Source organism: Amphiura filiformis, chromosome 1 (genome assembly GCF_039555335.1).
Source record: "Amphiura filiformis chromosome 1, Afil_fr2py, whole genome shotgun sequence".
In the NCBI taxonomy this organism is placed as follows: Eukaryota; Metazoa; Echinodermata; class Ophiuroidea; order Amphilepidida; family Amphiuridae; genus Amphiura; species Amphiura filiformis.
In genome coordinates, this window is record NC_092628.1 from 23,953,958 (window position 1) to 23,980,951 (window position 26,994).

At 38.9% G+C, this 26,994-nt stretch overlaps 1 protein-coding gene across 1 annotated transcript in view; it reads right to left on the minus strand.

The window, feature by feature from the left end:
• Positions 1-6: 6 nt before the first annotated feature.
• Positions 7-26,994, minus strand: part of LOC140172633 (UV-stimulated scaffold protein A-like) — a 27,958-nt gene continuing 970 nt past the window's right edge. Inside the window, exons 2-15 of the mRNA XM_072195802.1 lie at positions 16,173-16,370; positions 15,205-15,358; positions 14,360-14,536; positions 12,769-12,889; positions 11,988-12,494; positions 10,913-11,025; positions 10,318-10,561; positions 9,157-9,415; positions 8,509-8,649; positions 6,846-6,906; positions 5,773-5,895; positions 3,334-3,442; positions 1,543-1,780; positions 7-587 (exon numbers count right to left, since the gene is read on the minus strand). Of these exons, the coding sequence (XP_072051903.1) occupies positions 488-587; positions 1,543-1,780; positions 3,334-3,442; positions 5,773-5,895; positions 6,846-6,906; positions 8,509-8,649; positions 9,157-9,415; positions 10,318-10,561; positions 10,913-11,025; positions 11,988-12,494; positions 12,769-12,889; positions 14,360-14,536; positions 15,205-15,358; positions 16,173-16,357 (2,532 nt within the window). The 5' untranslated portion in view covers positions 16,358-16,370 and the 3' untranslated portion in view covers positions 7-487. The remainder of the gene's footprint in view (positions 588-1,542; positions 1,781-3,333; positions 3,443-5,772; positions 5,896-6,845; positions 6,907-8,508; positions 8,650-9,156; positions 9,416-10,317; positions 10,562-10,912; positions 11,026-11,987; positions 12,495-12,768; positions 12,890-14,359; positions 14,537-15,204; positions 15,359-16,172; positions 16,371-26,994) is intronic.

Below are 26,994 nucleotides of genomic sequence, written 5' to 3' on the forward strand. Positions count from 1 at the left end.
TCGATATGTGATGCGATCAAGCAAAATGAGTCGGATGTCGGGAATATTGATTTTGAGATATAATCAATAATAGTATTCAGCTTCCTTTGCATTTTATTGTTCTGAGCAACACTAAAATGGTTATATCTCTGGAACCATAAGTCTAATCATAATGGGGTTTTCAGCAAAATAAAGCTCTGAGAATGGCTCATATAATGAGATTGAAAACTGAAATTTGATTTTGATCGACATCAGACTCATTTTGCTTGATCGCATCACATATGTCTGATGAGCTCTAATGTCCCACAATAAATACTGTCCAAACGTTCATACCCCACCCCTTAAGACCACCAGACATTTAACCATAAATCAAGTCTGCATATTCTTCATTTCAGTACATTACAAACATCATTTGTAGCTTGCATAATACAGTTGACAGTTATTGACAAACTTGCCATAATGATCAATTTTATTTTAAATGGTCCGTTCCAGAAAGTAAACTTAACATCTAGTTACTGTAGGCATAATTGAAGTTGTTTGCAAACCTGTCATTGTGTTGTTTCTTCTCGATTGAATTCATTGCTTTTGCTACTCGGCCAATTGCATTTCTGTGAACGAAACAAGAAATGGTGATGTTAAACAGTCAATATCATACAGATTGCAACAGTAATTATATGGTGTTATTGCAACTGATAATGAAAAATCCGAGTATAAATCATAACTTGCCAAGATATGACAGAATCTCAATTGTGGTGTGTTTCAAATATTGAACAATTATCTTGTTCATTTTTGAAAATGCCACATAGGAATTAAAGATCTCATTTAATGGGGTGCTAATTATTTCTTGACTTATGAAAGTCAAACTAAATAACTAAAAAACTGGAATTTCAGGCTTTAGAAGCTACACTGAAAAGCATATTTTTCCACTCAATGCCAACACAGTTTTACTGCAAATTTACTCAACAGATACGCTACAACTCCCCGGACAGTTTTCTTGAGATTTTTTTATATTTTCTATCCATTGTATACTATATAAGGACACAGAAAGGTGATGCTTAAATAAAAGGTGTTGCAGGAGGTGGTAATTAGAGATGAAGGGAAAAATTAGATAGAATGGAGTAGAGGAAAGTATTGACTGCATGACTGAAGAGTGACACTTAGGTTTGCAGTTTGATTCAATACGCAGATTTAGGGGTTCTCTACCGGAAGTCAATTTGTGCCGAAATTCCTTCCCACAATGCAATAAGTGTTTTGCATAACAATAAACACAGTTCGGAGGTTAATCAATATTCTTTGTTATGCGCATATTGCATTGTGGGAAGGAATTTCGGCACAAATTGACATCCGGTAGAGAACCCCTAAATCCGCGTATTTTACACTACCAGATTCCCATGCTGCTTACCCCAGAGGTACATTGCTGCCCATTTACTTTGTGGCCAATTCAGTACCAGTGTATGCACTGTACGTGCAATTCCAATGCGTGTACTCCCGAGCATCTGTGTACCTCTCAGGGCAGCAGCAATAGGAAAATGGTAGTGCAATTCGTTTAAGCCAAAAACTTACTTGTTGAGAATTTTTCTCTCCAGTCGTAATCTTGATGTGTTCTTCACTTTCTTGATATCAGTTAAGTTGGGATATTTCTTGGCCTTTCCTTTGCCCTTCTTTCCACCACGACCTTTGCCCTTTTTACCTCTAGGTGACGTTGACCCCAGGTTGTCGTTCGAAGACCCTAGGTCAACGCCCAAGGCAGCTTCAACGTCTCTTTGCAACTCTTGGTCAAATGGAGATGATGAGCTGGCACCTATATAGTGACGAAAGAAGAAATCATCATCAGTTACAATGGACTATTCCAGTTGAAATCCATACACCCTCTACAGAAGGCACACCCTTAATCTTCTACACAGGGAGTGTGACTTTCAAATGGGGTTACCTGATGGGAGTGACTCCATTTGAAATCTACACACCTGTGTGGGGGATTAAGGTCATGTCTTCTACATGGAGTGTATGGATTTCAACTGGAATATAAATCTTTTGTAAATCACTGTCATTCTGTCAAGTCATGTACTAATATTGCACGTCACATCCTTAACACAGGCAACTATTCAACCTTATCCCTTAATTTTGAATTAATTTTACCATCATTTACTAATTGTCCTTTTTGGTCAATCCCATAAGCCTTTGCGAGTACACCTGAGATGTCACCATTTGACGCCACACTGACTTGCAATGCGTAGTAATGATGTTTGTTAAATGATGTGCGCATCAGCGCAAATCAGTGTGACGTCAAATGACGATATCTCAGATGTACTTGCAAAGCCTTATAGGATTTACCAAAAAGGTCAATGGTCATGAAGTATTATTTAACAAATGATTGATGCTAGTAGGTCAAATTCACTTAAATGTGAGTGGACCCAATTGACAGCCTCATCCCTTCCTACTTATCCAATCCAAACTGGCATCAATTTCCTCAGTAATATGTTTAGTCCAAGATATGTTTCACTTCTTAGATGGTATGCACAAAATAGTGGACTGACCCAGAATCTGCATTTTGGGGGTTAAAATGAAATTAAAAACAGTCATTTTTTTGCCAAAGTGGATTGATTTTGACTGACATTTTTTGAAAGCTGTTTATTAAAAAAAAAAAATCCATAAATTCTGACTGACCAACCTTACTTGGCATGTTTGTTGGCCCCTTACTGGGTATGCTCAATAAAGATTCAGCCACCTGTAAAAGGATGTCTCCGGCAATCACAACATTATGCCTTATATGTTGAAAAAAAAGTAGCAAGCACAAATCATGTGGTTTTATTTAAAACAAACTCATATTGACCTTAAAAACGGCTTAATACAGACGGCTCTCAACACGCGATATTCAAAATGCCCGCGCCAAAATTGTCCAGTGCAATGACGTCATGGGTACTTGTGCTCAATTGTTGTCAACCTTCATTGTATTACTGGGACGTCATTGCACTAGACAATTTCGGTGCCCGGGAATTTTGAATATCGCGTTGAGAGACGCCTGTATTAATTCGTTTTTATGGTCAATATGAGTTTGTTTTATTTAGTCAACATGTAGTTTTTGTCAGAGAAGAATGGCAGTTGTTTACATTTTGAGAGCGTGCAGCACGTAAATACGGAAGTGAGGTTCGGATTGGTTGATTCAATCATCTGACAATCATAACAACAAACCGATAAGCTGATTAGTAGATTATGCGTCGAAACGTTGGTCGGCGCAGTTCGGTGCTCTTGAATAGGTCGCTCATTAACAGGGCGCTCACATCAATCTGAGCAAGGGACTGCCGTTCTTCCCTGAAACCCAGTGTAGTTGACAAATGAATGTGAATAACTAGCTACCTGCATGTTCTTTCTCTTTCATTTGTTCCTTAGCAACCTTTGCTGCTTCCTCGGGATTGGTAGGTGTTCCAGCTTGATCCCTCCCAATTATCCTACCATGAAATGGACACTGTAATAGAGAACACGAAGTCAGCCTTCAGGAAAAATTTTGCTTTGCAGAATTATCTTTCTGAGTTTGCATTAATCACTCAAGACACAAGATTTGAGCAATCTTGGTCTTACTAAAGAAATTCAGTAGCATCTACCAAACCTGCCAGTTTCTTTTTCACTTTATGCAGTAATCACATCACTGAATTGCCTTTAAATCATATATTAAGAATCACTCTAGATAATTCTTCGGGAAAGAAAGCTGTCCTATTCAGCTAATTCTATTTTTCTGGTTTATGTAATAATGTGGGGCCGTAGTGGTCAGTGACAACCTGTAAAGTGTGCGGAGGCTTGTGCATCAATGTCTAGGCATTGTGCCTATGCGTAGCGCACTATAAATCACTGCACTTTTTTTTTCTTCTTAGTTCTAAGTTAATTCAAATAGCATCTTTCATGAAGTAAACACAAAAAATACGGACATCAGCATCAGACCGTTTTCTTCACGACTGCAACTCTCAGTGCATATTGTTACGAGTCGTACTTGACTCAAGGCCAAAATCACCTTTTACCCAAATTCACACGAATGCACAACACAAATACACTGTTTGATTAAGCTAATAAAATCTTAAGTCTTTAATTGAAAGCCAGTTATGATTGGTACAATATATGACAACAAATGCACATACATAATAATCAAATATAATCACTCTTTAACTATTTAGTACTTAGCCAGCATTCTTCTTCTTGGTGATCATAAAGTTCTTGCAATGTTCTGGACGACTGATGTAATATATCCTTATTCACTTGTCCTGCGAAAATCAGCAAAGTCCTTTGTACACTTGCATTGATAAATCCTTGCGTATAAAATCCTTATACTGAAAATGGTGTTCTCCAAACACGCTTATAACTCCTTGCGCAGTTCTCCTATACTAAACTCCTTGCGCCTGCTCTCCTATGCTAAACTCCTTGCGCTGTTCTCCAAATTTAACTCCTTGCGCTGCTTTCTCCAAACTTGGTGCTATTTCCACCTTTCACACAATATCTTCAGGAAGCAGGACTGCGATGCAGTTGTCCCCACTTATTTTGACAGTTGCGTTGAATCAAAATACCAGACTTCAGCAAGTCGACAGAAGAATATATTTCCTTTCTTGGAAGAAGTACGTTCTTTGACGTATTCTAGATCTTCTCCGACAACACTGGCAAATAGTAGTACTTTGACTACATAAAATATTTCTGGTTTGCAATTTCCTTTCTTTGAAGGAATTGGACTGTAAGCATGTTAGCTAGCTAGCCCAGATCAACACTATCAACTGTGAAGAAATATGTTTACCTTTTCTTATATATCAGGCCCTGGGAAATCCCAAGTATTAATACACATGATGAGAACTTGGAAATTCCCAAGCCTTAATTATAACATTAATCTTTCTCATTACATCACTTCCTGAGGGGAATCCCCTGACATCACTTCCTGAGGGGAATCCCGTGACATCATCTTCATTTACCTCTAGGGGTATTTCCCATATGATCCAAAATTAGAAATGATTCAATTTGTTTTGATCAAGTTGATGCAAGAAAGGGGAATCCCTAAAATGTCTCATGACATAGATTTTAATTGTAAACAAAGATAAATCATCAAATTAAATTACTCAGGGCACATCACAATATCATTTATGTACGTAAAATTGTGACTACCCAAAGAGAATTATAATGGATTGAAGCAACCAGGGGTTGTTAACAACCTTCCTTTTTTGACCCTGACTACACTACACATGCAGGTGTGACTCTGTAGACACAGGACAGGACTACAATAGAGGCCCTGCAAGCTTTTATCGATTGGCTCCAAACAAAAGATTTGAACCGGCTTCCTTCACCGGAATCATGGCGCAATGTAGTCCATTCAATCAAATATTGTCATCAACCTATTTGATCGTAGTGCATTTGTTATGTGTGTGAGATGAACTGTTGCGGTAGATTGCAATCATGCTTTTGTTGAATGCATTTGAGAAGTCCACCATATTTATGGTATGATACGTCAAACGTCATATGTACAACCTCTATTACTTGTGTGTATGACTAGGGAATTTGGTTGCAGAGCTGAATGAGCACTTTATCTTGACTAATACTTCGCTCCACCCAGGTACCGGCATTCTTAAATGGTGGGAAGGTAACAGACTCGCTGTAGTGGTGTGGCGATCCCCTTACAGCAACATTTCACGGTGGAGCCTGGCCTAATCACTAACGAAAGAGAGACGGGCACTCCATCCTGTAAAAAATACAGGTTCAACTCATTTACCTTTACGAGTAGCTTGATTATTCAATAACGATTATATATGGAAATAAACTCCTACATACCTTGACTCTGTCCATTCGCTCACACAAACTCCCAGAAGGCATTGGGGCACGGCACTTCCATTTCACGGGGCTAAATGATCCAGTGTAGCTCATGACTCTTGTCTGCATACTGCTCTTAACACTCTAAATGAAACAGTAAATAAATAGATAATAGAGGTATAAATAACTTGCATTTATATCTAGCTAGATGAGTATCAAACGGATGTCTTTACAGTCCTGCTAAACTTTGGGATCACAAAGCTGTATTCTGAAACCCCAAAAGTTGTATTGTTAATGTTCATTAAAAAAATGAACAACATTTCAAAACCCAGAATTTTTTAATGCACTTTAAATCAAAGTGTGTCGGGCACATGACTAACATCCGGCGGTACACTATTTTGTTCTCCATGAGGACACACAAACAATGCAGAGTCCATTCTCTTTGGGACATAACATCTGCAAGAGTGAAAGGCTTGTGACAAGAAGCTACAGATGCAGTTTGATTGAAATCCAATACACATGTCACATGACTCCAAAACATACTCCCTCTAGATGATTCAGCAATCTAGGAGAGAAATTAATTGACCATTATGCCCAACAGGTATTCAAAGAGGCTTATAAATGCATGTCCAACAAAGCAGCATGTTTTGCTTAAAATCAATTTTTTTTAAACCCAAGGATTTCAAAGCTCATTACGCCAATTCAAAGAGGCTTATTAATGCATGTCCAGCAATTCACAAAGCATGTTTTGCTTACAATCAAATATTTTTGAAACCCAAAGTAATAAATTAATTGTTATGTTTTCCTGGATTCATCTGTAATGGCACTGTCTGTGTACCTGCAATTGGCAATTCCTGTTGAAATCCATACACCCCTAATCTTCCACACAGGGAGTGAGAATATCAAATAGGGTTACCTAAATGTGTGACTCCATTTGAAATTTACACTCCCTGTGTGGAAGATTAAGATCATGTCTTCCATAGGGGTGTAGGGATATCAACTGGAATAGTCGAATTACAGAAACCTGTTGTTAGTAGTCAGTTTACTTCCTATGGGCCAGTCACTTTTTTTGTTCAGCTTAGCCAACAACCTACCTCTAATGTTACTTCTTCCTCATGATAGGCAGATGACCAAACTAGATGATCTGTGTCTGGCCTGGAAAAAGAGAACAACAAAACGGTTTCAATTTTAACCATTTTCAGTTTCAATGAGACTACTTCCATTTTTGAAGAGGTATAGGTGTAGGTCCCAGGGGGGGGGGGGGGTACATGCAACTTTAATAATCTTGTCAGGATGTTCCCAGTGTTCCAGATCTACACCAAAGGACACTACAGGTGCTTAATGCTTACCTGAGTATAGTAGGGGCTTGGATCTTGTCAGGATGTTCCCAGTGTTCCAGATCTACACCAAATGACACTACAGGTGCTTAATGCTTACCTGAGTATAGTAGGGGCTTGGATCTTGTCAGGATGTTCCCAGTGTTCCAGATCTACACCAAATGACACTACAGGTGCTTAATGCTTACCTGAGTATAGTAGGGGCTTGTATCTTGTCAGGATGTTCCCAGTGTTCCAGATCTACACCAAATGACACTACAGGTGCTTAATGCTTACCTGAGTATAGTAGGGGCTTGGATTTTGTCAGGATGTTCCCAGTGTTCCAGATCTACACCAAATGACACTACAGGTGCTTAATGCTTACCTGAGTATAGTAGGGGCTTGTATCTTGTCAGGATGTTCCCAGTGTTCCAGATCTACACCAAATGACACTACAGGTGCTTAATGCTTACCTGAGTATAGTAGGGGCTTGGATCTTGTCAGGATGTTCCCAGTGTTCCAGATCTACACCAAATGACACTACAGGTGCTTAATGCTTACCTGAGTATAGTAGGGGCCTGAATCTTGTCAGGATGTTCCCAGTGTTCCAGATCTACACCAAATGACACTACATGTGCTTAATGCTTACCCAAGTATAGTACGGGCTTGGATCTTGTCAGGATGTTCCCAGTGTTCCAGATCTACACCAAATGACACTACAGGTGCTTAATGCTTACCTGAGTATAGTAGGGGCTTGGATCTTGTCAGGATGTTCCCAGTGTTCCAGATCTACACCAAATGACACTACAGGTGCTTAATGCTTACCTGAGTATAGTAGGGGCTTGAATCTTGTCAGGATGTTCCCAGTGTTCCAGATCTACACCAAATGACACTACAGGTGCTTAATGCTTACCTGAGTATAGTAGGGGCTTGTATCTTGTCAGGATGTTCCCAGTGTTCCAGATCTACACCAAATGACACTACAGGTGCTTAATGCTTACCTGAGTATAGTGGGGGCTTGAATCTTGTCAGGATGTTCCCAGTGTTCCAGATCTACACCAAATGACACTACAGGTGCTTAATGCTTACCTGAGTATAGTAGGGGCTTGAATCTTGTCAGGATGTTCCCAGTGTTCCAGATCTACACCAAATGACACTACAGGTGCTTAATGCTTACCTGAGTATAGTAGGGGCTTGGATCCTGTCAGGATGTTCCCAGTGTTCCAGATCTACACCAAATGACACTACAGGTGCTTAATGCTTACCTGAGTATAGTAGGGGCTTGGATCTTGTCAGGATGTTCCCAGTGTTCCAGATCTACACCAAATGACACTACAGGTGCTTAATGCTTACCTGAGTATAGTAGGGGCTTGGATCTTGTCAGGATGTTCCCAGTGTTCCAGATCTACACCAAATGACACTACAGGTGTTTAATGATTACCTGAGTATAGTAGGGGCTTGGATCTTGTCAGGATGTTCCCAGTGTTCCAGATCTACACCAAATGACACTACAGGTGCTTCGGAGAGTAGCTTTTGTTTCTTGGGATCTAACGGGGAACCAGCAGATGCTGATGATGGTGATCTGGCAAAGCAAAACAAAACAGGTTATGATTATGAGTAATAAATCTGTAATCAATTGATAGAACAAACGAACAAACAATCAATCAACAAATCAATGAACATATCAAATGAACAATCTTTTGATTAACATAATCGACTGACATTGATTGATCAATCAACTAATCAATTATTCAATCACAATCATTATTTACTGATCAATCATTTGTGTAATTGATCCATCAATCAATTGATCGATTAATCCACCAATTCATCAATCAACTGCACCACGATCACGATGACTGCAGCCACATAAATATAAATATTGCATTCAATTCAACTTTGCCAATAATGTGTAAAAGCACTGTATACAATAACCAGAGTGCACATAAGCACATAATACTTTCTAAAAAATCCCATATCAATTCTGTTTGGGATTTTGACAACACTGTTTTGGTACCATACATCAAAATGTATTTTTATTTAATTATTTCACTTTGCTTGAAGGAGAGAACATAGGAAGATGTCCTACCTATTTGTTGTGATAGCCTTGGCTCTTGCCATCAAGTCAGCCATCGTACCAGCCTGTGAAGCTGGGTCACTCAAAGTATGCTCCGTTTCCATCAGGGGGTGCCACTTGGGGCTTTTACCAGGTAATAACGCAGCATGGCTACTTTGACTATTGGTCTGTTTCTGTCTTTGCTTTGGAGTTGGTTGCTTTTTACTTGTTGGTGGTTTGGGTTTTGAGGTAGTTGCCTTGGTACTGGATGATGTTGGCAGTGGTTCCAAGCCTGATATTGTGAGAAATTAAAATAATTATTAATTGAAAACACAAAAACTTTTACTCAAAAATGAGTTGTGCTATTGAAAGTTAGACTCTAATGATTTTCACTTCAGTAATCCCCTGGAAGGCATATCTTATACAGGGAGACCCAATTTCATCCTGGATATTTCAACTGGACATCTAACTTTCAGGGCTTTAAAACACCTGGCTACATGCCAGTGGCTGTACCTTTTCTGTCGCGTAGGTACCTTTGCTGTCCGAGAGCAAAGTTTGCAGCAATACAGACTTGTGACTCATGATTGGAAGCTAATAGGTTTGATCCTCAGCAGTGCAATAGTGTACTAGACAAGGCCTTTACCTCTATTCACGGTCTACCCATGTGCATAAATCGGTACCTCTTATAGCACTGGCAAGGTAACACTGAACACTGACCCCTCGTAAAAGCAGACCTGCCAACCTACTGAAGTCAGAATGAGGGACACTGAGACCAAAACCTTGTACATGTACACAAACCAGGTACTGACAAATTCAAAGATTTAAGGTGTGCAATACTTTCAAAATTCAGAGAAGGTTTTGCAGGTCTGAATTTATTACAATAGACTAAAGAGAATGCTATAGTGACATTTTCATCATTTTCTGCTATTCTTACATTTAAATTTGCCATCACTGAAATTTTCAGAAAACAGGACTCTCCCTCATTTTCACTTTGGTAAACCCAAAATGAGGGACAGTCCCTCAAAATGAGGGACAGTTGGCAGGCTCGTGTGAGAAGAGCAGTGAAGCTCCCACAACAAATTATGCAGAGGGGTCTGGACCAACAAATACCAAGGGAAAAGAAATTGACCTTTTGGCCTGTGAGAATTGCTCCAGCATGACCCCCACCATTTATATACATCTCTACACACTTACCATATTCTGCTCTGAGATGTTCGGGTATATGAGGCTCATACCCTTCTTTTTCTGGCACATCTTCAAATTCCTCATCACTATCTGATGATTCCTCCTCATCCTCCTCTCCAGTACTTAGTAGTCGTGTCGACGGATCCCTATTCACCTGGAGCTCTTTGTATTTCTCTATTGCACTTTTCAGAGCTAACTTGATGTCTATACATCTTTTCAGTTTATCTTGCTGTTGCGGTGTCTTACCAAGAGTCTGCAGAATGAAGGAGTGTGTTTTTAATTTTAATGTTAATATTGCTAGAAATTTTGACAGAGAAACAGCAAATACATGTACAGATGAGCTTTGTATGTGATTACATGTCATGTTCTATGTGCGTGATCATCTTTTTTATAATTGTCACAAATTTGTGGGAAATTGTCTACCAGGGGGTCGACTACAGATGACAAGTTCCAAATTTTCTTTAAAAATTCAAATATTTCATAATTATTGTACATTTCCATGACCATATTTGGAATTAAAAATTGAAATGTTTCATAATTGTACATTTCCATGCCCATATTTGGAATCAGCATGAAAAATGCATTAAATGCATTATAGACTTACAGCCATCCAAAGACTTATTTCTGGCAAGTATCTAGATGTTATAAGTCTGTAGTGGTCATCTAGGGTGTGTAGTATGTCAGTGTTATCTTCATTTTCTGTTAGGTGTAATCCATCTGGAAATCAAATCAAAATACATTGGGCTATTCCATTCAAAATCCACACTACCCTTGTGGAAGATTTAGCTTACGTCTCCCACAGAGGGTGTATAAGTTTTGAATAGAATAAACAATTGGGTAACTTTCATTTGAAATACTCACTCCAGTTGCGGAAGATATTAGGTAAAGCCATAATACAGAGGGAGTATGGGTTTCAAAATGATTAACTCTGACCAGTTACATTTGAAAAACTTACTCCTCCTGTGGAAGGTGTTTCCAAAATCTTCCACAGGGGTAGTGTGGATTTCAACTGGAATAGCCCATTGCTATCCGAAACGGAAATTTCACAACTTGTGATGGCAACAATTGAAATCATAATTAAAATATAGACTACAATGTAATACCATACCAACCTAAGGGATCGGAGAACAACTTTTGCTCAGTATTTTTTGTGGATTCTCAGAGCACACCAGACACATCAAATTGCATTCTGAATATGAGGGATGTCCTTCTGGAAGTTCTGATATCAAATAATTTTAACTTTTTTGAAATTCGCGATATAATACCAACTTTATGGCAAATTATTTTTTATATATATATTTAACAGTCCTCAAAGTAAATTGTATAAATTTAATGATAATTATGTACTTAAAAATGTAGCTGGGATGAAAAACTGTCCATCAATTGAAAATTTTGACCTTTCGTATTGAGGATATAGATTTTTCCCCCAAAAGACCTACAATTTTCAAATGATGGATCGCTTTGTTATACTCAACCTTAAAGATGGAAATTATTGCTTGATTTCTTTTTGCCAATAAATGCTGGTTATACTACACTATTTTGGTTATGATAACCCAATATGGCTGATTAACTATAGGTGAATCTTTACAGCATATGCCTATATTTATATACTCTATAATTATTTCAAAACATTTACCAAATTTGACATAAAAAATCTGATCAGAAAACTTTATTCTTACCTGTATCCAATCTAATAGTCAAGTTATAATCCCTGGATGGCAGTCCATGCTGTCTTAAACCATTATTACTATCAGTACTAACATCCTCAGTCTCCAAAGACGACTGCTGATTGCCACTAGTCTCTGCCTCTTCTTTAACCATCACACCGCCATTAACCCTGTTCCCATCTAATGAGGCAGCACCAGGTGCACTGGTCCCTGCATGCCCTGGCTCTTTTTTAATTACTAATTGATCACTATTTTTTGTAGTTCTCTTATTTTTGTCAAGTTGAGAACTTTCATCTGTAGTCCTCTCATCACTCTGTGAGGTATTATCAACTCTTCTGGTATCTTTTGGCGAGTTTCTTTGCTCCGAGCTTACAACTTCCATCATATCAGCATCATCATCTTCACTATCTTTATCATCATCATCTTGTGGATGAGGGGAGTCATTGGTCTGGCGAGGTAATAGTAGTTCAAAACAGTTTTCCATCTGTGTGAGGCACTGCTGAATTTCTGGCATCTTTTCTGTTGGTTAAAATCAAATGTATAGTTTTAAAAAACATGAACAATAAAACAAATACAATCCCAAACTACCCTACACACACACCCCCGCACACCACCCTCACACCCCAACATATACAGTTGATATCATTGGTTAAAATAACAAATTACGATATCTACCAACACAACAGCATTTGAAATCTACCCCCCCTGTGTAGAAGATTAAGGACAAGTCTTCCATAGGGGGTGTATGGATTTCAACTGGAATAGCCTGATTCTCATCTATGTAATACTCTACCTTGCATTTTTTGTAGAATAGTGATAACTTTTTGTTGTTCTGCTAGCTGTCTGCGATGTTGTCTTTCTTCAATGCGGCGCCTTTCAACTGTAGACCTAGCTTCAATGTTCTCAAAATTGACCTGTAAAGTGTAAATAAAAATCACAAGAGTATATGTGACCATCCATCTCAAACCGCTTGTAAAGTCGGCAAATTGTATTTCGAGTTGCAGTCCAAAACGTGCATAAAGCTTGTATTCATAATGTATCTAATAATTGTCCTACATGTTTCTCATTTTAGTCCAGTCAAATACCAATCTTTAATTCTATTGTTGAAGAAGATAATAAGCTTATACTTATAGTAAATAGCTTTAGTCTTTGTTTGCTTTGGCTAAATCCTGTTCAAGTGGTGGGTTAACCAACAATTAACAATGAGAGGACATTCCTGAACCTCGTTGACTTGGGGATGATTTGAAGTGACCGCCAATTATGACCATTTGATATTTAATACCAGCAATTTAAAGCTTATGATATATATTTTCTAAACACAGAAGAAAACAAAATTGACCAGGGGCCGACTTTACGAGCGTTTCGACGTGGATGGTCACATATTTGCAAGAAAACCATAGTGTATCCGAGGTCAGTTGTCAAAAGGAACAAAGATGCTATGACAATTTCACTTTGGGATCTGCCCCAAACTAGCTTAGTTTGTTTGGATTGTGATCCCAGATGCCCACAATCGCGAGTGCATCAGAGCGCGTAGCACTTGCGCCGCGTCACAGGAGCGGTAAACGCTGCACGTCTGTGATAATGGCATCGCGTGAAATGGATGGGAGGCCCCCCAGCTATGGCAGCCATTGAGGTGTAGGAATGTGTCATGTCCGATTCGAGCAATTGTGTTTTTGAAAGAATGTAAAGTGTACCCTTGACCTGCTCCAAACATGATTTTAATGGGACAGTTGTACTCATCATACACACAAAAATGCATTGATCCAATAATCAAGGTGACTTTAGGGGTTAATTAAACAGGTCAAAAGGGAGATACACACTGCAATGTCGGTTGAATTTCTACCTGATGAATGTACCTCTGAGTCAAAAAGACTGGATGTTTTCAAAGTTTGTGTGCACAGGCAATCTAAAACTGTTGCATGTTTATCAATTCCTTCCAGTCATTGCAAATATTACTTTGAAACAAAGTCATGCAAATTCCACATTGTTGTGGTTTTGCTACAAATCACCCACTTTTCATATTTGACTGAACATGTCCGATTTACGGCTGTTACTGTAATTGCTGACACAGGACTAGAGGCGTGACAAGAGCATGAAATCCTCTCACTTAGCATGCACCTGTTCAGAGATTGGTTGAAGTCATGCAAATTCCACATTGTTGTCTTTTTGCTTCAAAATTACCCACTTTTCATATTTGATTGAACATGTCTGATTTTAAATGGAGTCACTCATTTCAGGTAGCCCCATTTGAAATTCACACTCCCTGTGTGGAAGATTAAGGTCATGTCTTCAATAGGGGTGTATGGGATTGCAACTGGAATAGCCCATTCCTTGCACCTCTCTCTGCGTAAACAATGAATTTTAAAAAATCACTATTTTTCTACCTTTTTCTGGAATTTCAGGAAGTTGTAACCCAATGCCAACTTTTTGTAAGCTTTGCCAAATTTGTTGTGCCATACTTGGATAGCCCTAAGAGCTGATTCCTTAAGAGTTTTAGCTGCTGGCTTGGGAGGGGGCAGTGGTGCATCAGGGTCAGTCTCAACTGCCAACTCCAAGAATTCCTGAAATGAATACAAATAAACAACAAAAAACGTAGATTAGCAAATTATGTGGTGTGGAAAATGTCACAGACAGAAGGACGGCTCTTGGGCTTACATGGTTCATAAAAAAAACATATTTGCAAAATGACTTCAAGTGACCCCTACATGTATATGACCTGTATTGGCATCACACATTTCAATGGTCATTGTATCCAAGCCATTGAAATCCATCAAAGCATGTGGGAGAAATCAACAAAAGAAGTCACAGTTAACATTTCTTTGCAAAGATTAACATTTTCTGCACACATAGTCACACACACTCCTATACATCAGAGCAAATTGGCATTTGATATATGAATGATCGTTGCTGTGAAGATGTTATAGCCTTTATTTATCCCAACATTTCAAAAAAAAAATCTGGCACCCTTTACAACAATTGGAAATGTTACAAAAATGTTGTGTTTGGACATAAAAAATTATTACTTCCCAGGAAGCGAATACATTTTCAAACCATTTTTTTAATTTGTAGTAACATTTCTCTCGATACCCAGGGTTGGAACCAATCGCAAAAATTCAGGACAAGTGAATTCATTTGGACTCATTTTAGCTCAAGTGAATTTTTTTCTAGACATGGATAATGAGGATGTTACTTTCTCCCCATGCATTTTTTTGCACACTACATATCTTACCTGCATATCAGTGACAAGCAGCTCTCTGAAATGATGTGACCTGCTGAATAATTCATTGATGACTTGGAATGCTGATAGCCGGATCTCACAATGGCTTTTGTTTAGTTGTGTGATTACTAAATGAAATGTGTGCTCCACATAATCATCAGATATCCTGCAAAAAGTCAATCAATCAATCAATCAATCAATAGTAAGCGTCTGATGTCAGTGTCCATTAAACTCGGAGAGTTTGTTTATGATTTCTTTTGATGTTTGAAATAAACTTTGAAATTTCAGCCCAATGGTGAATATTACAAGAAAAACATCAGAATCAGAATGAACTTGTCATACACATGCCGTACTAGGCAAAATTCTACACATTGAAAATTGAGCAAATTCCTTGTATTTTGACACTATTTTTGGCAGGTTACTTGTGCCATGCTCAACCATCCATCACCATTAGGCAGAGGTGCTGAATTTAATGTTAGCTTTGGACATTTCAGGGTTGTAACTAGCCTGATTTTAGTGGTGGGCTCTAAATTGCTAAGTCCATGAATGGCTTTTTTAAGTGAATGTGAGTGATTGGGGAACAAGCTCCCCCCCCAAAAAAAAAAAAAAATGTTGTTTTTTTCCTCTTTTTATGATGATAAATCATTTTAAAAAAAATTTAATATTTTTATAGAATTTTGCCTGGTACCCAGTGGTAGCTACAACCCTGGGACATTTAATTATTTTCTTTATTTTAAATAATCCAAAGCTAACGCTAAATATGGGGCCTCTGCCTAATGACCCTACACGTATGTACCTTGTTCAACTATAGACCATGAGGGTCTATAGCAGGGCTGTCAACTCTCACGCATCGGGCGCGAGTCTCACACATTACAATGTAGGCCACTTTCAAACGGTCTTACGTCAAGCAATTCCACAAAGTTGACAGCCCTGGTCTATGTTTTACCCATTATTACATTTTACTTGAATTGAAATCTTACTTGCATATTTTCTTGATTTGTTTCATCAATCCTTCATCTAGAGTAGGCCTCCCTGTTGTTGTTATCTTCTCGATCAAATCTTCCAATTTCTTGAGTAACACATGATCTAAGCACTGCTCACCATCAGGTTCACGTTCCTGCTCCGTTTCACCCGATTCTCTTATCTTCTTTAAGTTCAGAGACATGGTTCATTTAAAACTATGAAAGAAATTATACAGGTTGTAAAATTATATATTGGTTATCTTGTATAAAGTTGTACAATGTACATGTAAGCACTATTCAAGTACTTACACCCCATCCCACCCCATGACCCCAGGGGTATGGACATGCAGCATTTTGTAATCACCCAACCATGCAACCGAGATGGATGCTAGAGTGGCCCCCTGACAAAAAAAGAAAAAGTGCCCTCTGAGCAAAGGGCAAAGGAAAAGAAAAAAAGGGCAAGGCCCGGGGGCAAGGAGCCCCTTTTCCATCAAAATTCAACCCGATAATGGGCCAAAATAGTGTAAAATACAAATTTTTTGACTAAATTAGGAAATACTGTAGTGTAGGAGTGACAGTGACAGCCCGGAGTGACAGTGTCTCACTGACACTGTCCACTGTCCGACTTTTTGCTGATGATTGTGTTCTTTACAGAACAATCAGCAATGACGCAGACGCCGACAAACTCCAAAAGGACCTTGACAGACTCTGTAGCTGGGAACATACATGGTGCATGAATTTCAACATAGCCAAATGTTTTGTCTTAAAGGTTACAAACGCCAAAGAACCAAAACAACATACATATTCACTAAATGGTTCCGTTCTTAGTCAAACAAATTCACACACATATCTGCTTGGTGTAGACATCTCAAACAACATGAAATGGAAAAATCACATCAGTCAAGTAGCTGCAAAAGCTAACAGATCACTGGGTTTTATAAAACGAAATCTACGGGGATGCACTGAAGATATCAAGAATATGGCTTATAAATCATTGGTGCGACCTTCCATGGAGTACTGCGCTGCAGTCTGGGACCCTTACACAGCGGACCAAATATACCAACTTGAAGCTGTTCAGCGCAGGGCTGCCCGCTTTGTTAAAAACATCTATGACAGGCGTAGCAGCAGGGCTCGAAAAATGTTAATTTCCCGGGAAGCAAGCTAAATTTCCCACAATTTATAGCATGTTTTTATATATACAAAAAAAACACAATTTCCCTCCAAATACCAGAATTTGCCTCCAAACACTAACATTTCCTGGGAATGAGCTTCCCCAATTCCCCACTTTTTCGAGCCATGCGTAGCAGTGTCACTGACATGATGACAGATCTGGAGTGGCCACTTCTATCTACCAGACGGAAAAATCTCACGTCTCAGCCAGTTCCAGAAAGCCTACGAAGGTCACCTAGCCATCCCGGTCCAAACCCTACTGCACCCGGTAACACGCTCCACCAGGAATAATCACAGCAAAGCCTTCATACCACCACAACCATCAAAGGACACCTACAAATTCTCATTTCTACCATGGGCTGTCACCGAATGGAACTCACTGCCAGAATCATCAATAGCAATAACTGACCCCATAGCCTTCAAAGCACATCTACAAGAAATTTACAAATAGTGAAAAAAAAGTACACACACCGAAATCCGGTTTATTTTCCCCACCTGGGATGTTCAACCGTACTGAGTGAACTTGAACTTGAACTTGACAGTACAGTGACAGTGTCAGTGTGGTGAGACATCACTTCATAAGATTTTCTTGACTTTAATTTTGCTTCTGCAGTTCTGGGTTTTATTCTAACTGGTAAACGGTTACGCTTTTGTAACTTATTAGGCTATGATCCAGCAGGAGTTACACTTAAATAATATACTAGACTTAGCTGTGGTCTAAGACCACGAACACAGCCGTGTTGTGACCCCTTAATGACCTTTGACCCCAAAATATATAAAAAACGCCCATAGACAGTGGCTAATGTCAATGTATGGGTGCACGTGGCACCACTTTGCTATGTTATTTGTGGCAGAAGGGGCATTTTGAAGGTTTTCGTCTCAGACCGGAAGTAACCCCTCAATGACCTTTGACCCAAAATAAAAAAAATACCACATATGAATTGGGTAACCACAATTCATGTGTGAACATATCGTTACTGTCCTATGTTTTTCTTAGCAAATAAAAAATTTTGAAGGTTTTTCGTTTTATACCGAAGTGACCCCTTAATGACCTTTGACCCCAAATCTGTGAGGACCCCATAGACACTGGGTAATAACAATGCATGTGTGCAAGTGGTGTCACTGTCCTACGTAATTTGTGGGAGAAGAAGCATTTTAAAGGTATTTTAGTTTTATACCGGAAGTGGCCCCTTAATGACCTTTGACCCCAAAATATATAAAAACGCCCATAGACAGTGGCTAATGTCAATGTATGGGTGCACGTGGCACCACTTTGCTATGTTATTTGTGGCAGAAGGGGCATTTTGAAGGTTTTCGTATCAGACCGGAAGTAACCCCTCAATGACCTTTGACCCAAAATAAAAAAAATACCACATATGAATTGGGTAACCACAATTTATGTGTGAACATACCGTTACTGTCCTATGTTTTTCTTAGCAAATAAAAATTTTTGAAGATTTTTCGTTTTATACCGGAAGTGACCCATTAATGACCTTTGACCCCAAATCTGTGAGGACCCCATAGACACGGGATAATAACAATTCATGTGTGCAAGTGGTGTCACCGTCCTATGTAATCTGTGAGAGAAGAAGCATTTTGAGTTGAAATCACGTTTTGACCCCTATGACCCCTGCGTGACCTTTGACCCCACGAGTTTCATATGACATGTAGGGGCATGGTCAATGATGGTTATGACCAAGTTAGGTCAAAATCGGTGTAAGCATGTAAGTGCTAGAGCAAATGAAGTGGTCGGCAGAAAGAAGAAAGAAAGAAGAAAGAACTAGAGCAACTGTGCCCTTTGCAAGGGCACGAGGTAAGTTAGGCGGATGATTGTGACGATCTGATCAAGCAGCAATACTGTGCTGGATAGTATTAATTTTAATAAGACTGTTTAATTAATATACCTTGATCGTGGAAAGCTGGCATTTTGAAAACTTGACCTTTGACCCCCTTAATGACCTTAAATGAATTTCAAAATATTTAAAACATGTTTAGAATGTCATAAGGCTAATTGCATTTAAATTTCAGCTCAATCGGAGCATTTTAGAAAACTTGACCTTTGACCCCTTTATTGCCCCTTAATGACCTTAAATAAATCTTTAAATGTTTTTAAAATGTATAGAATGTCATATGGATCATTGCATATAAATATCAGCTCAATTGAAGCATTTTGAAAAACTTGACCTTTGACCCCTTTATGACCCCTTAATGACCTTAAATGAATTTTAAAATATTTTTTATATCTTGAGAATGTCATAAGGATCATTGCATTTAAATTTCAGCTCAATTGGAGCATTTTGAAAAACTTGACCTTTGACCCCTTTATGGCCCCTTAATGACCTTAAATAAATTTTAAAATGTTTTAAACATGGTTAGAATGTCATAAGGATCATTGCATTTAAATTTCAGCTCACTCGGAGCATTTTTGGTTAAAATGACCTTTTTTGACCCCTGTGACCCCTGGATGACCTCGGACGTTAAACCAATCCATAACTTTTGTAGCCAGCTACCCAATACTGCTTGTGACTGAGTTTGGTCGAAATCCGATCAAGGATGTGGGAGTAGTAGCAAATTGTGAGAAAGAAGAAGAAGAAGAAACAAAGAAATGGCAAGAAAGAAATAAGTTAGGCTGCACGCCTAACTTAACTAGAGCAACTGTGCCCTTTGCAAGGGCACGAGGTAAGTTAGGCGGATGACTGTGACGATCTGATCCAGCAGCAACACTGTGCTGAATGGATAGTATTAATTTTAATAAGACTGTTTCATTAATTGCCGTTTTAATATACCTTGATCGTGGAAAGCTGGTATTTTGAAAACTTGACCTTTGACCTCTGTATGACATCCTTAATGACCTTAAATGAATTTTAAAATATTTAAAACATATTAAGAATGTCATAAGGATCATTGCATTTAAATTTCAGCTCAATGAAAACTTGACCTTTGACCCCCTTATTGCCCCTTAATGACCTTAAATGAATTTCAAAATATTTTCAACATGTTTAGAATGTCATAAGGATCATTGCATTTAAATTTCAGCTCAATTGAAGCATTTAAAAAAACTTAACCTTTGACCCCTTTATGACCCCTTAATGACCTTAAATAAATTTTAAAATATTTTAAACATGTTTAGAATGTCATAAGGATCATTGCATATAAATTTCAGCTCGATTGGAGTATTTTGGGTTAAAATGACCTTTTTTGACCCCTGTGACCCCTTGGATGACCTCTGACTTTAAACAACCCATAACTTTTGTAGCCAGCTACCCAATACTGCTTGTGACTGAGTTTGGTCGAAATCCGATCAAGGATGTGGAAGTAGTAGCAAATTGTGAGAAGAAAGAAGAAAGAAAGAAAGAAAGAAGAAAGAAATCGCAAGAAAGAAATAAGTTAGGCTGCCCGCCTAACTTAAAGAAATTGATGATGGTGATCAAGTCCCTATCCGTAAAACACCAGGAACCAGAGGGAAATTGAGCATAATGATTATCAACTGCCAGAGCATCAGAAACAAATCTGCTGACCTTGAAGTACTTATTGACACTATCAAACCAGACATCATCCAGGCCACTGAAACCTGGCTAAATCCTGATATCAAGAATACAGAATTGCCTCTTGACACATACAATGTGTTCCGCAAAGACAGAAGCTCCAGCAGCCATGGTGGAGTACTCTTTGCGAGCAAGAAGGACCTCGTAGTCACAGAGATAGCTTTAACAAGAGCACCAATGGCGCTGTGGCTCTGTGCTTTATGGTGACAGTGAAAGTCGAATGTGCAACAGGTGAAATCATTTGAGTATATGTGACATATTACATTCAATGGGTACGTCTGGTCGGTTGGTAGCTATCTCATTTGCAGAGCATACAATGATACATCAATCAATTTTGGGAATTAATATTTAGCCACATGGATCGAAACGGGTGGAATTGGATGGAAAAGGGTCCAAATGGGTCTAAACTAATCAAAATGTATCAAAATAGGCCTATGTCAAGAATAGTGTTAGTCTGAATAAGAATTTGGCTCTAATTGGTGACTACCCACCAAGTTTCAGACTAAATACAACAGTCAGGGACTTAAGGGTCCCCGGTGGGGTCCAGATGGTTTTTGCACATTTAGCACCACAGGAAAGGCCATTTCAGAGGGTAACAAGGCGGTTCTCAATCCACGAGTCTCGCCTGCTTTTACGACCCCCCTGCTTTTTATGCGATAACTTTTGGTAGAGGTAAATGAATTTGGCGGTTATCGGCTGGGCACGATTATCTGGCTGATGGTAACTGTACCCACCAAGTTTCATGCCCATGCAACAGTTTTTACTAATATGACCTCAGATGACCCCTGGTGGCCCTGAAATGACCTTCTAAAAATTTGGCTCTAAATGTTGACTGTACCCCCCGTGCTAAGTTTCATGCCCATATGACAGTTTTTTCTAATTTGACCTCAGATGACCCCTGGTGGCCTCAAAAATGACCTTCCAAAAATTTGGCTCTAAATGTTGACTGTACCCACCAAGTTTCATGCCCATACGACAGTTTTACTAATTTGACCTCAGATGACCCCTGGTGACTCGAAATGACCTTCTAAATATTTGGTTTTAAATGTTGACTGTACCCACCAAGTTTCATGCATATACGACAGTTTTACTAATTTGACCTCAGATGACCCCTGGTGACCCCGAATGACCTTCCAAAAATTTGGCTTTAAATGTTGACTGTACCCACCAAGTTTCATGCCCATCCGACAGTTTTTACTAATTTGACCTCAGATGACCCTTTAAATGACCTTCCAAAAATTTGGCTTGAAATGTTGACTGTACCCACCAAGTTTCATGCCCATACGACAGTTTTTACTAATTTGACCTCGGATGACCCCTGGTGACCCCAAAATGACCATCCAAAAATTTGGCTTTAAATGGCCGGGGTTCAGGGGCCCACCTTACAAATTTGCACTCAAATTTGGCAATACCAAAGAACTATTTCATCAAAGTAATAAATCAAAACAGAAAGATGCTTCCTTTACGAGTTATCACTCATTGAACGTGCTACTTTGCTATACTTTACATGAAGCGACTATCTTAAAGTCGTCATATTTCCTTAATTACATGACCGATCAAGCTGTTATTTGGTTATATGATGCACAATTAAAAATTAATTATTAAAAGGTTTGGTGACCTCCGTTGACCTTTTATGTGACCTTTGACCTCACGAAATTGGATAAAATATGTTGCGCTGAAAATCTAATCAGGTCGAGAACCTCTGGCCACGCAACTCCCCACCAAGTTACGTCACTGTACCCCATACGGATCTCCAGATAATCTGTTCACAAGGTATTTTGCTTATTACGCATATATTATGCAAATTAGGTACTTAATTACCATATTTTACGCTCAAAATCTAATCAGGTCGAGAACCTCTGGCTCCGCTTACTCCTCACCAAGTTACGCCACTGTACCCCCATACGGATATCCAGATAATCTGTTCACAAGGTATTTTGCTTATTACGCATATATTATGCAAATTAGGTACTTAATTACCATATTTTACGCTCAAAATCTAATCAGGTCGAGAACCTCTGGCCCCGCTTACTCCTCACCAAGTTACGCCACTGTACCCCATACGGATCTCCAGATAAGGTGTTCACAAGGGTTTTTTGCTTGATATGCATCAAATACGCATTTAAAATTATGCAAATTAGGTACTTAATTAGCATATTTTGCGCTGATAATCTAATCAGGTCGAGAACATCTGGCCACGCTACTCCCCACCAAGTTACGTCACTGCCCCATACGGATCTCCAGATAATCTGTTCACAAGGTATTTTGCTTATTACGCATAAATTATGCAAATTAGGTACTTAATTACCATATTTTGCTCTGACTGAACCTACCATGTTTCATGCCCATATGACAGTTTTTACTAATTTGACCTCAGATGACCCCGAAATGACCTTCCAAAAATTTGATTCCAATGTCGACTGTATCCACCAAGTTTCACGCCCATCCAGTAGTTTTACTAATTTGACCTCAGATGACCTCTGGTGACCCTGAAATGACCGTTCCGAAAATTTGGCTATAAATGTTGACTGTACCTACCAAATTTCATGCCCATAGGCCTACTAGTTGTTATTAGTTTCCGAAAGCAGCCATCGGTTCAAATAATTGTTCTTTGTAACTTTTTTCTGATCAGGGAATACTATAAAAAAAAAGTGATTTCCCCGCCCCCTGCTGTCATTGATTGCTTGCCATTCCTTTTGATTTCTCTCAAAATTTAGCTCATGATTAATATTGCACAGCCTATAGTAAAAATGAAACTTTGCAACTTGCAATCAATGATTTCTGAAACCACTAATTTCAGTCACATTTGAATTCAATTATTATTATTATTATTATTATTATGTACATTATTATGTTCATTATCCAACATTATTTTGACCTTTTCTATTACTGCCACCCACCCCCCCCTAGTGACCTTGTGAATTATTCATTCATAACTGTGACGACCTTGAGACCATCCAATCAGAACAGATCAGAATCGATCAATACGCCATAGGTCATGACCTCCTGATTGTAAACATAAAACAAGCCAAAATCATGGCGAGATCGGGGACCATCGACGTAACATCGATCAAATAAACCTTGGTCTTGAATTTCTTAAGAAGTCCTGGCCTAAAAACCATGTTGTTTTTTCAAGAGAAAACATATCAATCTTTGATATTCTGAAGTATAAAATTGTTGTGCAAAGTGGAACATCATTTATTTAGACTGTTTTTGCTATGGAAAAATACGGAAATTGTTCAATATTGCGAAGTGGGGTAAAGTAAAATCTCATTGAAAATATAATTTTCCCTCAGAATCATGTCCAGAATATGATTAAATTGACTTTTTAAAACTATATTCTAACAAAACTACAATGAGTGTGATGAAATACGAACATTTTTCATGACTTTCTGTCCGTGTTTTGCACAAAAATTGAGGTCACAAAAATATGTGCACTTGCGCAAGGAAAAATAGTCCACTAGGAAATTCATTTACCCGATTCATTAGTTCAGATTTATTCAAGATTCAGACATGTTCTTGACCATTTTTTGACATTCCTCAACTATTTCTTTATTTAAATTGTAAAGAAATAGTTAAGAAAAGTTATGAAATAGTAAATAACTTCTGAATCTGAACTGAATCTTAAGAAATTACCCTCCGTTGGTTTCCGCCACTTTTACGCAACTTAAATTATACAGACCAAAATAATCTCTAGCACACACAGGGTACCACAAAACAACTCGTTCATCGTGGCTTTTTTACCAAAAAATCATATTTTATCGACAGTATTTGAAATCTACCTGGAGTGCAATCGATTAAATAATAAATAAGCAAAATTTAGAAACAAATTTCAAGACCAAATATCAAACAGACAAACATCCTTAGCATAAAAACCAACGCCCGAATTGGCTCTCTAATTGTTGCGATCAGTTAGGCCCTTTTAGCTTCGCTCAGAGCCAAAAACCAGGAAGGAAACCTTGTGGACCCAGCTTGAAATCAAGGGAGGAAAGAAAGTCATATTTGGCACTGCTTATAAACCAGCCCATAATGATGACGATACAATATATGACCTTCAAGAATCCTTGGCATATGTAAACCAAAAATTTCCAAACTGCGAGAAAATTATCTCTGGAGACTTCAACCAACCTAACATAGACTGGACTACAGCACCTAATTTTATGAGCTCAAACTTAATCATTGGGCAAATGTTGGGACTGCTACCAAGCTTCTTGAATTAATGGAGAACAACGGGCTTGAGCAACTCGTCAATCTACCTACGCTGAGAAGAAAACTTCCTGGATCTTTTGTTCACCAGTAACAGTTCTCTTGTTAACAATATAACAACCGAGCCAGGTGTAAGTGACCACAACATTGTGATTGCTGAAGTTCAGTTGAACACTAGGAGGAGGAAACTACCACCAAGAAAGATCTACATCAGAAGCAAAGCAGATGAAGCTGGGCTGAGGAAAGATTTATCTGACTTCAAAGTCAAGTATTTTGCTGATACTACTCATTCCTCAGTGCAAGATCGATGGGATAAAATTGAGGGTGCCATAAAGGATGCTATGGAAAAGAACATCCCCAAAGGCAGTCATCCAACAGAAAGAACTTGCCTTGGTTTGACAGAACTCATAAATGTATGGTTAGGAAGAAACAGAAAGCTTACAACAGAGCTAAACAGACTGGGAAAGAGGAAGACTGGACTTATTTCAAATTCCTGCAGAAAAAACTAAAGCAGAGCCTAAATAAGGCTAGAAGAGAATATATCTCTGACAATTTGGATGAGGCACTGTCAGGCCCGTACGCAGGATTTTTTTTGGGGGGGTGCTGAATTTGAAAAAGTGGACTTTTTTCCAAAGGGGGGGGGGGCGATTTGGTGAAAAGTGGACTTTTTCCCCCAAATTTGGACCTTTTTTGACCAAAAAACTGTAAAAAAACATGAATTTTTTTCTCGATACGCTCGCAAATTCTGATATTTTGGGACTTTTTGTATACTTTTGCAAATTTGGGGAGGTGCGGTCGCACCCCCCGCACCCCCCCTGCGTACGGGCCTGGGCACTGTGCAATAACCCAAAGTCATTCTGGTCATTCATCAAGAAGATCAAGCAAGATGAGGTTGGAGTTGCTGACTTAAGGATCAATGATGAAATCATCAGTGATGGAAAGGGGCAGGCAGAAGATCTTAATGACCAATTTGCAAGTGTCTTCACTGAAGAAGATCTCTCAAGTATCCCAACTCTTGGTGATAGTAATTTCATGGAAATCCCAAGACTTGATATCCAAGAAAAAGGAGTCCATAAACTACTCTGTGACCTGAATGCCAATAAAGCATCTGGCCCTGATAACCTTCCACCATGGGTGCTCAAGATGGCAGCAGATGAATTAGCTCCTGTGTTGACTCACTTTTTCCAGCTATCATTAGACAAAGAAGCCCTACCATGGCAGTGGAGGAATGCAAACATATGTGGGGTCTACAAAAAGGGATAAGACCAAGCCTGAGAACTATAGACCAGTATCTCTTACAAGTGTCATATGCAAAATGATGGAGCATATCCTTCACTCCCATATCATGGACCATCTAGAAGCCTTTGATATTCTCACTGATAGCCAGCATGGGTTCCGATCCAAGAGGTCCACTGAAACCCAACTACTTCTGACAGCTCATGACTTCACATCGTCTATTGAAGATGACGAGACCACCCATGTCGGCGTTTTAGATTTCTCTAAAGCGTTCGACAAAGTACCTCATGAGCGTCTTTTAGGGAAATTGGATTACTATGGAATCCGAGGAACCATCAACCATTGGATTAGGGTCTTCCTCACAGACCGTAAACAACAAGTCGTGTGTGATGGCAAATACTCTTCCTCTAAACGTGTGGTGTCTGGAGTACCCCAAGGCACAGTACTGGACCACTACTGTTTTTGCTATACATAAACGATCTTCCAAACCAACTCCAAAATAAAACCAGACTCTTTGCAGATGATTGCTTAGTTTATTCTTCAGGGAAAACATCCGCCCACATTGACTCTCTTCAGAAAGATCTTCTAGAACTTGAAGAATGGCAGAACAAGTGGCAGATGTCATTTAATCCATCTAAATGCTCCATCCTTCAAGTCTCAACTAAGCGTGATCCTCCATCGAA